This window comes from Pelecanus crispus, chromosome 13, assembly GCF_030463565.1.
Source record: "Pelecanus crispus isolate bPelCri1 chromosome 13, bPelCri1.pri, whole genome shotgun sequence".
NCBI lineage: Eukaryota > Metazoa > Chordata > Aves > Pelecaniformes > Pelecanidae > Pelecanus > Pelecanus crispus.
In genome coordinates this window covers 25245844-25259412 of record NC_134655.1, presented here as the reverse complement: position 1 = coordinate 25259412, position 13569 = coordinate 25245844, and the positions used below count along the sequence as shown (strand labels likewise).

General features: G+C 45.5%; 1 protein-coding gene across 3 annotated transcripts in view; it reads left to right on the top strand.

The window, feature by feature from the left end:
- Positions 1–11314, top strand: part of MSN (moesin) — a 46737-nt gene extending 35423 nt beyond the window's left edge. For 2 of the 3 annotated variants that reach the window (XM_075720413.1, XM_009487174.2), the window contains 11 exons: positions 2938–3033; positions 3578–3852; positions 4321–4404; positions 4764–4910; positions 5377–5473; positions 6570–6733; positions 7194–7324; positions 7998–8158; positions 8705–8797; positions 9800–10033; positions 11066–11314. In XM_075720413.1, coding sequence (XP_075576528.1) covers positions 2938–3033; positions 3578–3852; positions 4321–4404; positions 4764–4910; positions 5377–5473; positions 6570–6733; positions 7194–7324; positions 7998–8158; positions 8705–8797; positions 9800–10033; positions 11066–11230 — 1647 coding nt within the window. In that variant the 3' untranslated portion in view covers positions 11231–11314. Of the gene's footprint in view, positions 1–2937; positions 3034–3577; positions 3853–4320; positions 4405–4763; positions 4914–5358; positions 5474–6569; positions 6734–7193; positions 7325–7997; positions 8159–8704; positions 8798–9799; positions 10034–11065 lie in introns of all 3 variants that reach the window. The other variant, XM_075720414.1, reaches the window with a different exon arrangement.
- Positions 11315–13569: the final 2255 nt, after the last annotated feature.

Sequence of the window (13569 nt, the reverse complement as noted above, 5' to 3'; positions counted from 1 at the left end):
CTTTGGTCTTGCCCATGTGTAGATAGTGCTTTCATGCAGGATCCGTGCTTGTTTGCCAGTGTGGTGTATTTCCTGGGCTGAGAATGAGGGCAATCTTCAGTCATCATCTTCATCTGCATTTAAGAGGTTGCTCATGGCTCTCCTGCTGCTGCAGCAGTGGGGCAGCACTCAATGGCAAGAACATCGTTCAGAGGGAGAAGGTGAGTGCTGAGAGGAAGGACAGGAAGAGTCATGCAGGCCTGGAAAATGTGGAGTAAGGAAAAGTAAGAAAAAACATTACCCAGAAGACCTTGTGTTTCTTCTCTGAACATAAATAAAAAAAATTATACTACTGTGTGCTTAGACTGTCTGCAGAAGGTGAAGTGAGAGTCACCAGAAATGCACCTCTTCCCCTGAGGCAATGTTGCATACTAAGTGGAATTTTAAGCTAATGGCACTTGGTGAAGAGCTTTGTGGTGGCTGGTCAAGGTACTGTGGGACAGCTGGATTTTAAGGCCGCCTGTAATCTGTTGCCAGCTGTAGACTAAGCCTTGTACTGCAGGCTAAACAAGACCCAGGGATTCATTTAATGTTCTCCTGGCACGAAGAAAAGATGTCACCCTCCAGCTGAGAGTGTAAACTTTAGGTATTTAAATGTAGTGGTCTGTGTTAAACAGTACTCTCTATTCTCCTGTCTTGTGGCCAGCCCTTCTCCATCCTCAGCCGCTGCCAGTAACTGTTTGCTTTTTGGAACGTCTCGCAGTTCATCAGGGCTCTGGATGCTGTACACCCCCAAACATAACTGAACTGCTAACTGCCAGCCAGACTCCTTGCAGCTGTGGAGAGCTGTTTCTTCTTCATGCTTTTTCTCTTGCTAAATGGAACTAAATAACCTGCTAAAGCTTGAGGTGGGAAGGAGGGAGGAGGACTAGATAGTCCTCCCCACCGCCCCCACTCGAGTCAGTAGCAGCTTGGGGGTGTGATGTTGGGTGCTGCGCTGTCTCCCCCTCTCCTCTGTCCAGTCCGTTGTTGTCACTGCTATTGCTGTGCAGACTTCTGTGGAATAAAAGTCCTTTTGTGCAGGGCCTCAGCGTGATGCCTTTCAGTTCCTTGCTGGCAGTCCAGCTTGTTGAATTCCCAGGCGTAAGCTGCTGACAAATGGAAGTGAGGCAAGCAGACACATGCAGCAGAGGGGGGAGCTTCCATCCCATTCAGATGTTAATGCTGCGGAGAACAGAGCTTTCCTTAGGCTCCAGGACAGCCTTTCTTCCTCTCCTTGCACCACGTGCTTTCAACGCATACAGCAAACTCCGTATTCCTCTCCAAAAGTCTCCTTAGCTATGCGCATCCTACTACGTGGTACGCGCAAGTGAAGGTTTATCTGCCCCATGCTCCCCTGTGTTTACAGGGGCTTTAGGCCAGCTCTCCAGCTCGTGTTCGAGCAAGGACAGGCTGAATAATTTCATGGACTCCGGTGGGATGATGTATATAGACTACATGACCTTGCGTAGGTTTTTGTCTCTGTGTGTGCTAATAGCATGCCTTTGCTGAAAGCTCCTTTTGGGTTTTGGGCCTGAAAGGAACTAGGGCCCTAATGCTGCTTTTGTAAGGCCAGAAGAAACGTCTGATCCAAGCCCTAAAGAATCTGACTAGTAATGTGTTTGTTGGGAATGTACATCCTTGGTGTATCTTGCCAAAGCTAGAGACCGCATTAGAAGGGAACAGAGTGCATCCTTAGGATTCAACAAGGGAGTAATTCAAAAGGAAGTAGGCATTTAGGGAGAGACCATAAAACATGGAACAAGGCAGTACAAAATAACCTCAGCTTAGCTGGCAGGGGGCACAGCATGATCAGGCAGCTGGTTTTCCCGGGGCGAGGCTCATCGCTTGCTGTCCAGTTGTTGAGTCCCTGTGACAGAGGGAAGCTGTGAGCAAGCCCGAGGTGTGGTACGTAAAAACAGCTTGCAGTGTCGTACTTTAGGTACAGTGTCGACCTAAAGGCAAGTGTCTTCTCCCTTCCCATTCCTTGTCTAGTAATGGAGGTGACAGGTAAGTGCCTTGTATGCCGGTACCAGAACAGCTCCTGGGGGTTCAGGAGAGATGTGGGGGAACTTCAGTCTCTAGGCTTGCTGCACCCTGTGGCATGTCCCAGACTTGCCAGGGCACAAAGCTGTGGCTTTGTGCTAGTGAACAGGCTTTACCGAGAAACTTCCCCCTTCTTTTTACCAGCAGGAGCATTATACTGTAGTAGTCTTGCCCCCCCATGAGGCTCTTGTCTCTTGTTACAGTATGCCTGTAAAGCCTTCTTAACTCTTATTCACATAGCACCCATGGTGTGCTAGGGAAATGACTAAGGAGAGAGCTTACGTAGCGGTGTAGTTAATTTCTGCAGTGGGTCTTTGTCCTGGCACGAGGGACAGCATATTGATTTACCCCCTGTAGTACCTCTTAACGGTGCCACTCATTGAAGAGCTGCATGAAAGGCCTGTCCATGGCTATTGGTGGAGTAGATAGCAGAGCCTAGTAGGACACAACCTAGCAGGGTGATTCCTGGCTTGCCCAGGAGTAGTACATTTGCATGGTAAGTGAGGGGTGTACCTGAAAATGGAGCTGCATTGTTGATTCCTGGCAACTATTACACCGGTCAGACCTGCTGCATCATCGTATTTTGGCTATACATGTTGGCTTATAAGTAGCTGAAGAAAATAGTGTCCCAGCTGTTGTTTATAAATAGCAACAAGTGTTAAAGAGATGAGGGAGAGGGAAGAACACAATACATCTCCCACTTAAGACCTCTCAGATGCCCTGTCATCTACGTATGTGCACCGTAGCAGGGGAGGCAGAAGGCTGGGGCACTGGTTGTCTTCGTGTTTGTCTGAACCTATCTCTAACATGTTCTCTGCCACCAGTGAGATCAGCCCATCTGGCTGGGGCTCTTGCTAATCATCTTTCTTCCAGGTCGTCAAGACAATTGGTCTAAGAGAGGTCTGGTTTTTTGGACTTCAGTATCAGGACACCAAGGGCTTCTCAACATGGCTGAAATTGAACAAAAAGGTATGTTTGCTCCAAGCTTTCACTTGTCCTGGGCTCCCTTCTCTTGGATGGCAGGGGCAAATTCAGTCTCTGTACTTCTGTCGGGGATCTGTTCTCGCCTCTCCATACACCTGAAGTACTGCAAGATTAGCAAGTTGGTGTTGCCTGCCTTCAGTCCACACACCCCCTCCCCAAGGTACAAGGAGTCATGGTGTTTGACCTGCATCTGTCCTCCTGCATCTAGTCCTGCATCTAGTTTGTTATCCAGGCAGATCTCTTAACCTTCCTGGTAACATGCTAATGTGGTGCTCATGTGAGCACCTTGGAGAGAAACCTGGAAAGTAACTTACCTAGCACCGATCATAACTAGTCTATTGTCATAAGTCCTGTGGGGAGAGGTGATGAGGTATTTAGCAGTAAGTAATTGAAAATCCTTGCTTTTCTGCCCACTTGCTTCTGCACTGGAAAGGAGAATTTTTTTCTAAAGCGTGCTTGTCTTCCTGCTCATAAACCTGCTCCCCTTCACTTGGTATGTGGGCTATACAATCTGATGACTCTGTTCCAGGTAACAGCACAGGATGTACGCAAAGAAAGCCCTCTGCTTTTCAAATTCCGTGCCAAGTTCTACCCGGAGGATGTTGCAGAAGAGCTGATCCAGGACATCACGCAGCGCCTTTTCTTCCTCCAAGTGAAGGAGGCAATTCTGAACGATGACATTTATTGCCCTCCAGAAACAGCCGTCCTTCTGGCTTCTTACGCCGTCCAGTCAAAATATGGAGACTTCAACAAAGAGGTGCACAAGTCTGGCTACCTTGGTAGTGACAAACTGCTCCCACAGAGGTAAGGGAACCTGGGTAGTCTTAGAGTCTTAGACCTTTTTTGCCTTAAAGGGTTTGGGATTTGGCGGGGCAGGAGGATGATGTCTTGATTGGAACGTTCAGGATAAAACATAGCCTGGTGCCTCCCTGAGGATTGGGATTAGTATTCATTTAATTAAGAGCTTTAATCTTAAACATCCTATTGCTACTGAAGAAACTCTAATCAGAAGTAGTGAGAGAAGCTCCAAAACCAAAAAATGCAATGCTACAAGAGAAGCACAACTGAATACAACTTATCATTTGTCAGAAGTCTGAATACTAACCAGTGTGCCTCTAGCTAGCCTTATAATAAAACTGTATTTGCTGGAGTATTTTTGTGGGGGAACTGTGATGTTGGTGGAGTATTTAATGAAGTGTTATTCAAGAGTGATGCGGCTGTGTGTGCATAAGTGCAGTGGCTGGTCTCAAACATCCCATGTACTCTTTCTAGAGTTCTGGAGCAGCACAAGCTTAACAAGGACCAGTGGGAGGAGAGGATCCAGGTGTGGCATGAGGAACATCGAGGAATGATTAGGTAAATAATGCAGTGTGAAACTGCTGTATTTAAAGTAGCGTGATGTGTGCTAGTGTGTAATGTATGAATGCATACAGAAATCGGTGGCTTGCTTCAGGAGGAGTTAGCATTCTTCAGGTTATTCTGCTCAGAGTTAGCTAGGTTCATGTGCCTCTGCCTGTGCTAGTCCACATCAGCTGGCTGTTCTTAGTTAAAACAAAACTGAGTTTGCAGAGTTTGTTTGTTATTATCTACTAGGGTGATGCTTGCAACCTTTGCCAGCTTGTTGCTGCTCTGCCCATGTAGGAAAAGACCACCTTCTTGCTCTAACGGCTTATAGGCTCAAAAAGCAATATCTGCTTTCTTTTTGCACGCTGCAGAGAAGATGCTGTGTTGGAGTACCTGAAAATTGCACAGGATCTGGAAATGTATGGTGTGAACTACTTCAACATTAAGAACAAGAAGGGCTCTGAACTCTGGCTAGGTGTAGATGCTCTGGGACTCAACATTTATGAGCAGAATGACAGGTAATAAACCCCCTCTCCTCATCATTGCCTTCAACTCCTTTCCAGTATAAAGGTATTCCAAATGAATCTTTTCAGGAATTCAGGTCTTTAACTAAACTCTACCATTTCTGTGTCATTCTTGGCTGTGTTTTTGACACTGCCAGAATGATCCATAAAGTGTGCTGCTTTGGACCAAAAAGCACAAGAAATTGGAAACTCTTCAAGCTAGTTTTACTTGTATCCCTAGTCTTCCCGCCACAGGTGCATTCTCCAGTTCTGTTTTCCATTAAAAAAACCAAGGGGGATTGAAAAACTGCTTCTTATGTTTGCAGTTCATTTGCATGACTAATTTTGTTTGCTGATTCCAGTCAACATAGGAGTACTGAAATATGAGGGCAGATTTGGTAGAATTTGAGCTTTATACTGTAGTCAAGAATTTGGAATGACCTGGGGCTTTTTTATTTCCTTTTGCTTTCCATTTCTGCAGGCTAACACCGAAAATTGGATTCCCTTGGAGTGAGATCAGAAATATCTCATTCAATGACAAGAAATTTGTTATCAAGCCAATTGACAAGAAAGCACCAGTAAGAAGCAACAATCAAATTAAACTTCTGGCTTCTTAGCTGAATGATCTCTTTTCCTTTTTCTTTTTTTTTTTTTTTTCCTTCCCCCTTCACACAATCTTTTCATCAATAATGTCAATGCTAACTTAAGCAGTGCTCTACTACCTGATCTGTTCAGGGCAGTATGCACAGGATGCATCTAATGGCAGTAAGGTGATAGTTGGGATTTGTTTCTGGCTAGGAGGGTAGAAATTTATTCAGTATAACTTTAAGCTGTTCAAAGTCAGTGGCAGGGAGAAGCTCTTTGCTTAGGGTTTCTGATTCTCTTACGACTGTTCAGATTCTCTGATAATACAATTAGGGATCTGAGGCACCTATGTTAACTGCTAATGCTTCCTTTGCAGCTTGTTGGCTTTAGTAGTGTGTGGGATGGTCTTCTGCAGTTTTTCACCTTATTTGAAGCTGAAGCTTCAGGTCATTTTGTAGGATACGCTGGGAGGGTTTTTTCCTTGCAAATTTATAATGAATGTGTAATTGGTTATCTTTAAGGCTTATTAATTTCCTGTGTCAGCTGATACCTTCTGTTCTTCTGGTCATTCTTGTTGCATTGTTGCTTGGAAGCATTTCCCTCCTGCTGTTGCTCCTTTTTAACAGAACAAAGTTATTTATCCATTGGACATAATGTTTAACACCCTTTCTGGCATAAGACAAAACATTACACTTGATGTGGCTGGCCAGACTACTGCATTAAATAACTAAGTGGGAGGAAAGGTAGGAGAAGTTGTAATCTCAGTGTGCCTGGTAAACCAGCCCCTGACGGTGTTTGTAATGAAACAGCGAAGCTAAGTTGCTTCTACTCTGTGTGCTAGCGATTCTTTATAATGCAACCCAGCACACTGTAACAACAAGTTGGGCACTTCTGCCCTCTGTGTATTTGTCAGGTTGAAATTAATTCCTGAAATAGAGGTATCTAACTACCACCACCAATGAATTAAACACTGTTAAGAAAAGTTGGCTAGCAATTCTAGAAGACTTAGGGTCTTGGAGCATATTGCATACACTGGGGGCTTCTTATGCTGAAAGAACAGGTCTAATGCTGCCTTTTTCTTGTCCCAAGGACTTTGTATTCTATGCCCCTCGGTTACGGATTAACAAACGAATCTTGGCACTTTGCATGGGGAACCACGAGCTCTACATGCGCAGACGTAAACCAGATACCATTGAGGTGCAGCAGATGAAAGCACAGGCTCGGGAAGAGAAGCATCAGAAACAGATGGAGAGGTTGGTAGGGTTCTGAATAACCCGGACTCGGGCGATCACTGCACGATAGCATCATGTGCTAGACAAATTGCTGGCAGCACCTTAATCTGCTTGAGCCAAAAATAGAGCAGATTGCTTTCCGCTTCAGTAAATCTAATGGGATGATGGAAATGGCAGTCATTGCAAATGTGACCCACCATCACTTTCTTAGAGTTAAAGATTTGTCCATCTATTTGACGGGACTAATATGGATCTTGACATAAGGAGATTTCCCTTACAACATTGCTATTATGAACTTGCCATTGAGGTGAATGGCAGCACAGCTTTTTCTTTCTACACCTCTTTATAGAGGCACATCTAGAGTAAAACTCATCAGCTGAGTGCTGTAGTGCATGTCTCTTGTGCTCATGGCTTCACTAGGAAGTGCTCCCATCTGAGTAGTTGTTAATTTGAAACTGCATTATGACTTTCCCCTCATCAGAGCCCTGCTGGAGAATGAGAAGAAGAAGAGGGAGTTGGCAGAAAAGGAAAAAGAGAAGATTGAACGTGAGAAGGAGGAGCTAATGGAGAGACTCAAGCAGATTGAGGAGCAAACCAAGAAAGCTCAGCAAGGTAATGTGAAATGTTCCAGTATTTCCTTAGATGCATAGTCTGAGTGAGAAGGGTTCAAGTAGTAAAGCTATGAGCATCTCTGAGCCATTTGGCTCTCCAGTATTGGCGTGCTAACTGGTGTTAGGGCCCTGGTTTAGCCTTCTGAAGCTGAATACAAGCCCTCCATATGCAGCTGCTGAAATAGGACTTGCATTAAAGAGATGGGTGGCAGCCAAGATGCCTCTCTGGCAGCAAGAGGATCTTGCAGTTGTTCATGTGCTGGCTGGGAGCTTTATCCCAGCACATCTGTAGAGGAGGGAGTCAAAAAGCATATCGGGGGTCACACCAGCCAGTACTCTGGTGTGATTACTATCTAAATGCTTGGCTGGTGTTACAGTGTAGTGTTGCCCAAGCAAAATGCTGTATGATTCTCTGCCTTTAAGGATGTCATTTTGGGATGGGTACTTGTCCACAAATCAATCGGGCAAGTAATCTGTTAGCTTGGAACAGGCCTGGCTCTTAATCTTCCAGTTCCAATGCGAAGGAGAGGTAGGGGGACAGTTGCTTGCATCTCTCCTTTACCTGTCCCTCTGAAGGAAAACCGTCATCCAGAACGTAGGTGTAAGGGCACCTTCCTCTTCTACTGCCAGTCTTCACTTGATCTGTTTTAAAATGCGCTCCCCTATTCTTTCAGAACTGGAAGAACAGACTCGTAGAGCTATGGAGCTGGAACAGGAGAGAAAGCGAGCTCAGGAGGAAGCAGAGAAACTGGCTAAAGAACGTAGAGAAGCAGAAGAGGCAAAGGAGGCCCTATTGAAAGCATCCCATGATCAACAAAAGACCCAGGAACAGCTGGTAAGTGGGTGAGCTGAAAATCACGTAGGGAAAATAGTGTTAGGGTAGGCATCTAAGCTCTTGAAGCAAACCAGGCTATGAATATAGTGAAGAAGCATAGTTTGGTTCTGTAGTTTATAGCCTCAAGCAGATGAACCTAAATACAAGTGTATTTGTACAGTAGATCTGGATTGTTGTGCTTTTTGCCTTTTTTTTTTTTTTCTTTTTTCATGTGATGCTGAGAACAGACTGTAGAGCTCACTAATTGCTTTCCTTGGTTTGGAGTCAAAGAATTGAGTTCTGTATCTCTGTTTGTAGGAGAAGGGGTGTGGTGGTGGGGAAAGCAACAAAACCCAAAACTTTTTTGGCTTCCTTTTTCCTTGCATCGTGGAGATATTGGTGGGACTGAAGTTTACAGCAAGGCTTTCTGCTTACTGAAAAGATGTTAGAGATACTGTTTTTATTCAGGACTTAAGACTAAATGCTTCCTTTAGCAAGTACTTTGGTTTTGTCCCCAGTAAAAGCCTTTTTTTTTTTTTTCTTTTCCCCCCTCCCCCCCCGTCCCAGGCTTCTGAGATGGCAGAACTCACAGCTAGGATCATGCAGCTGGAGCTGGCCAGGCAGAAGAAAGAGAGCGAGGCCCAGGAGTGGCAACAGAAGGTAAAGCAGAATCTGAGCAAACGGCAGTACTTTTTGTGGAGTTGCTCTTCATTCTGTGTTGTGACCTAAACTACTGCACTAGATACCACACTAGACTGAATGTCTGCAAGCTTGAGGCTGTAAATACCCATCTTTGCTTTTCTTGGTGGAATGAGTGCCTTATTCTAACTCCATGTACAAATATTTTGACTAATTAGGCCTATAGCCCATTTTCCATGAATCATAACCATTCTTCAGATCTCTGAAGTGTTAGCCAGTAGAAAGTTTTGCACATCACAGAATGATTGGGGTTGGAAGGGACCTCTGGAGCTCATCTAGTCCAACACCCCTGCTAAAGCAGGTTCACCTAGAGCAGGTTGCACAGGATTGTGTCCAGGTGAGTTTTGAATATCTCCAGAGAAGGAGACTCTACAACCTCTCTGGGCAGCCTGTTCCAGTGCTCTTGTCACCCTCAAAGAAGTTTTTCCTCATATTCAGATGGAACTTCCTGTGTTTCAGTTTGTGCCCATTGTCCCTTATCCTGTCGCTGGGCACCACTGAAAAGAGTCTGGCCTCATCCTCCTGATAGCTGCCCTTAAGATATTTGTAAGCATTGGTAAGATCTCCTCTCAGTCTCCTCTTCTCCAGGCTAAACAGACCCATCTCTCTCAGCCTTTCCTCATAAGAGAGATGCTCCGGTCCCCTAATCATCTTCGTAACCCTCCGCTGGACTCTCTCTCCAGTAGTTCCTTGTCCTTCTTGAACTGGGGAGCCCAGACCCGGACACAGTACTCCAGATGTGGCCTCACCAGGGCAGAGTAGAGGGGGAGGATAACCTCCCTTGATCTGCTGGCCAGGCACAAATGATTGTGGCTGAGTAGCTTTGGAACATAGCACATCAGCGTGCAAGAGGTGCAAGACTTCCTGTAATAAGCACTGAGTAGTGCTTCTGTGCGCTTCTGTGAGAAGTCTTACGTACTCAGGATTATATTGACTAACTCACTGTGGCATGCCCTACTGCAGGCACAGATGGTGCAGGAGGACCTAGAAAAGACCAGAGAGGAGCTGAAGACTGCCATGAGCACCCCTCACGTCACTGAGCCCATGCACTCTGAGAACGAGCATGATGATGAGCAGGATGAGAATGCAGCAGAAGCCAGCGCTGAGCTACGATCAGAGGCCACCATCAAGGACCGCAGTGAGGAGGAGCGCACCACTGAAGCGGAGAAGAACGAACGGGTCCAGAAACACTTGAAGGTAAGAAATTGGCAGCAGAGAAGGTGTGTGTCTAGGTGCTGTTTCTATTCTTCTTGCCATTAACTGCAGCTGGGAGGTATTACTGGTATTTAAAAAAAAAAAAAGGGGTGAGGGAGGGGTGATCATGATCTTGCCAGATAGCTGCTTAACTATTGAGCAGAGAGGCAGATCTTGTCTCCTGGCACTTGATTTCCATTTCACTGGAAGTAGTGAAGTGTTTTCAAGCAGTGCCAAAAAGCAGCATCTGTCAGATGTAGTGTGCTTGTGTGAGTCTTGCCAGCCATCTGACAGCTGTTCATAGTCCCCACTGCAATGAATCGGAGAACTTGGTCCAGTTCCTATCAAGCAGCTGCCTGTAACTGTCTTGTCTGACTGGGCTGCATTGCAAAACCCTGCAAGCAGCCCACTAGGGCTCAGCATGGAGAGAGCAGTGCTGCGCCACCTTCTCATGAGGAACTCCAGTCTTCTGGTGTTGACTCTTTCCAAGCATTTTGTTGTACTGCCTGCTAGCTAACTGACTTGCATCAGGCGTTCTTGTTCTGCATCATGCTGTGGTGGTTATGCACAGGCAGAGTGACAGAGGTGCACTTTATCTTCTGCAGCAAGTTTCTTTTGTGGTAGAAGGCTAGTCGTTGCTCAAATTCTGCAAGATGCTCCCGTTGTCTTTAGGGATTCCTCCACTTGACTCTTCTGAAGTACATTGGAGACAGTCTTTCTTACTGTCAAAGATAAATAGGGTGACAGACTGCCTGATGTTTTCTACCTTCAAATGTTAGGGAAAAATATTAACTTCCACAGAATTACAGAATTGTTTAGGTTGGAAGGGACCTCTTAAGATCATCTAGTCCCACTTCCTTGCTCGAGCAGGGTCAGCTAGAGCAGGTTGCCCAGATCTGTAAACATTCAGGCTTATCTGTTTCCTGTCTCCATGGATATTGAATCTTTAGGAGGATCAGCAAGAAACCTCCTTGTCCAGCTTTGAGTCTCTGGCATGTGCTAACCCATTGCTATCTGTTTTCCCCTTCTCCGAAGGCTCTTTCCTCGGAGCTCGCAAATGCTCGGGATGAAACCAAGAAGACAGCCAATGATATGATCCATGCTGAGAACATGCGTCTGGGCCGAGACAAATACAAGACCCTCCGTCAGATTCGGCAGGGCAACACCAAGCAGCGCATTGATGAGTTTGAGTCCATGTAAACTCTCCCCTGCACCTGCTGCCCTGCACTCTCTTCTCCCCTCTTTCCCATCCTCTCCCGTCATTCACTCGTAATCGTGCTACGCTGGAACCACTACAGAAGAGTGACCATGGTCTTATTTATCAAGTTTTGGGCAAATGCTGGAGTTAAGCAACAGAAGAAAGAATAGTATTTGCATCTTCCTGGGGTGGCTTAGGAAACCAAACACGTATTGGGGCAAATCTGAAATGGTTTGGCTTTGGGTGAAGTCTCACTGCATTTAGTTTTGTATTGCTTACTGAAGTGGCCGTGTTGCTGTCCTCTCCCGTTGCGTGGGGAGGCCAGCAGATACTTCTACTGAATTACGTAAAGTGCTAACGGTTTGACACTGTGCCTTCCTACTAACTTGCGCAAGCTTCAGTATTAAGCTTAGTAGCCAGGGTCTGAATTTCTGACTTAATACCAGGTCTGAATCATGTAGTTGAGAGGGGAGGCTGGAGCTTAGGAAGAAGGGTTGGAGGTAGAATATGGACTTTCTTTCTAAAAGACCAAAGCTTTTGTCCTTCAAACGTAAGCAGACCAAACAGATTCTGTGGCGTTCCTGCTGGTGTCACCTTTTGTTTAATGATGGAACTTTGAATTTCCTAATCATGAGGAGGCCTCTGGAACATTTCCACTGATGCAGTGTGGTTTGGAGCCTCGACTTCCCTGCTGTCCAGAAGTTTTGTCTCTGGTAAATGGCTTTGTTCACTGTCATTTGTCTGATTTGAATGTAACCAGTGAGGCAGAGATAGCTAAAGAACACTGCCTTCCTTTTTGGGTTTGCCACTGGAAACCTAAAGAGGTAGGTAGAACCGTAAAAGGCTAAAAATTCCTGTAGCTGTATTTTCCCTTGCTGAACCAGTACATTTCTAGTCATGTGAATAGGATTTCAGGTTTTTCCGTAAGAGGCCTTTTTAGCACATAGTCATCAGTGCCTTATGACTGTGTATAGATCTACTGTAGCACAGATATCTTTAAACTAGATGGAAGCACAAAAAGTGAGCAGTAGCTGGGGACCAAAAACCACCCTTGTATCTGGGTCATGTACAAGACTGCATCTGTCTTCCTGGCCTCAAGCAGCATTTGAAGGGAGAGGATCCTGAGATATCTGTCCAATTTTTGCCTTAATCCTCACTAGCATTCTGCCAGATCCCTGGCTCAAGTGCTTTTCCTTCCCCAGAAGGATGCTTTGCCCGTTTGTAGCTTTGCAAACAGAAGGCTTTGTCTCTTAGAGATGGGACACTAGTGGTTGTGAGACTGGGCCTGAGAGTCGTTTGTACCAGTTGTTGTAATACGCATCACCCCCTGTCTTCCAAGTTACCCGTGCTGTAGCGACCCAGAATCCTTCCTGCCATTTCTGGGGAGGAAGCAGCCGTGTATGCTCAGGGTCGAATTGGATTTTGCCTTGATCCTTCACAGAAGGAGATGTTAACCTTCGGAAGAGGCCTCTTAAAAATGGATTCTACCTACAATGGAGTCCTCCTTTGCTTTGCCCTCCTTGGATTAGCCTGTCCCTATAGGAAGTCATCAGGCTAGCCTGGGATTTATTTTCTTGCCTAGCATGATCCTCAATCTTGTGACTTCCTCAGTTTTGTGGATTCCCCCTTTGTGTGGTATCACTGCTCGTGGTGACAGAAGGAAAACATCTAAATGCTAGAGCATTTTCAGCTGCCTGCTCTATGGGAAAGGTAAAGGGGGGCTGTGCCAAAAAGGAATGTTCATGATAGTGTTAATAAACTGCAGTATTTCCCCAAGAATTCCTTGGGCTGCTGGAAACGGCCTTACCAATGCTGTATTATTTTATTTTTTGGAAGCAATACAAGCACACAAATACCAACCAGCCTCTGTTAGGAGCATAGCTTAGCGTGTTGCTTCTAAACATCCAAATAAGTCATGTGGGAGCACCCTTCTCTCCCCTGGACACAGCATGGTTTTGAGGGGGACCTGACACTGTAAGCTTTTGGTTGACCAAAACCACATGCCTCAGTAATTTGAAAGTCACGAACGAAAGATCGCAGTTAAATTTGTCTGAACTAATTTGCATATTTCTATACTGAGGGGTTCTTGGCACTGGCTCCATGTGAGTCTCATTACTGGGGTAACAGACAACCTTTACACTTCTGTTTTGGTGCTTTAAAGCTGGTTCTCAGCACTTCTGCTCTGTCCACAGCAACTGTTGATGCATTTGTGGGGAGAAAAGCCTTTATTACATTTTAACAATTTCCTAACAAGCTGATGTATGGTGCCTGGAATATGTGTTCAAATAATAAACCAGTAAACCTTTTCTGCTTTGATGGGTCACACAACACTGCTGAGCTC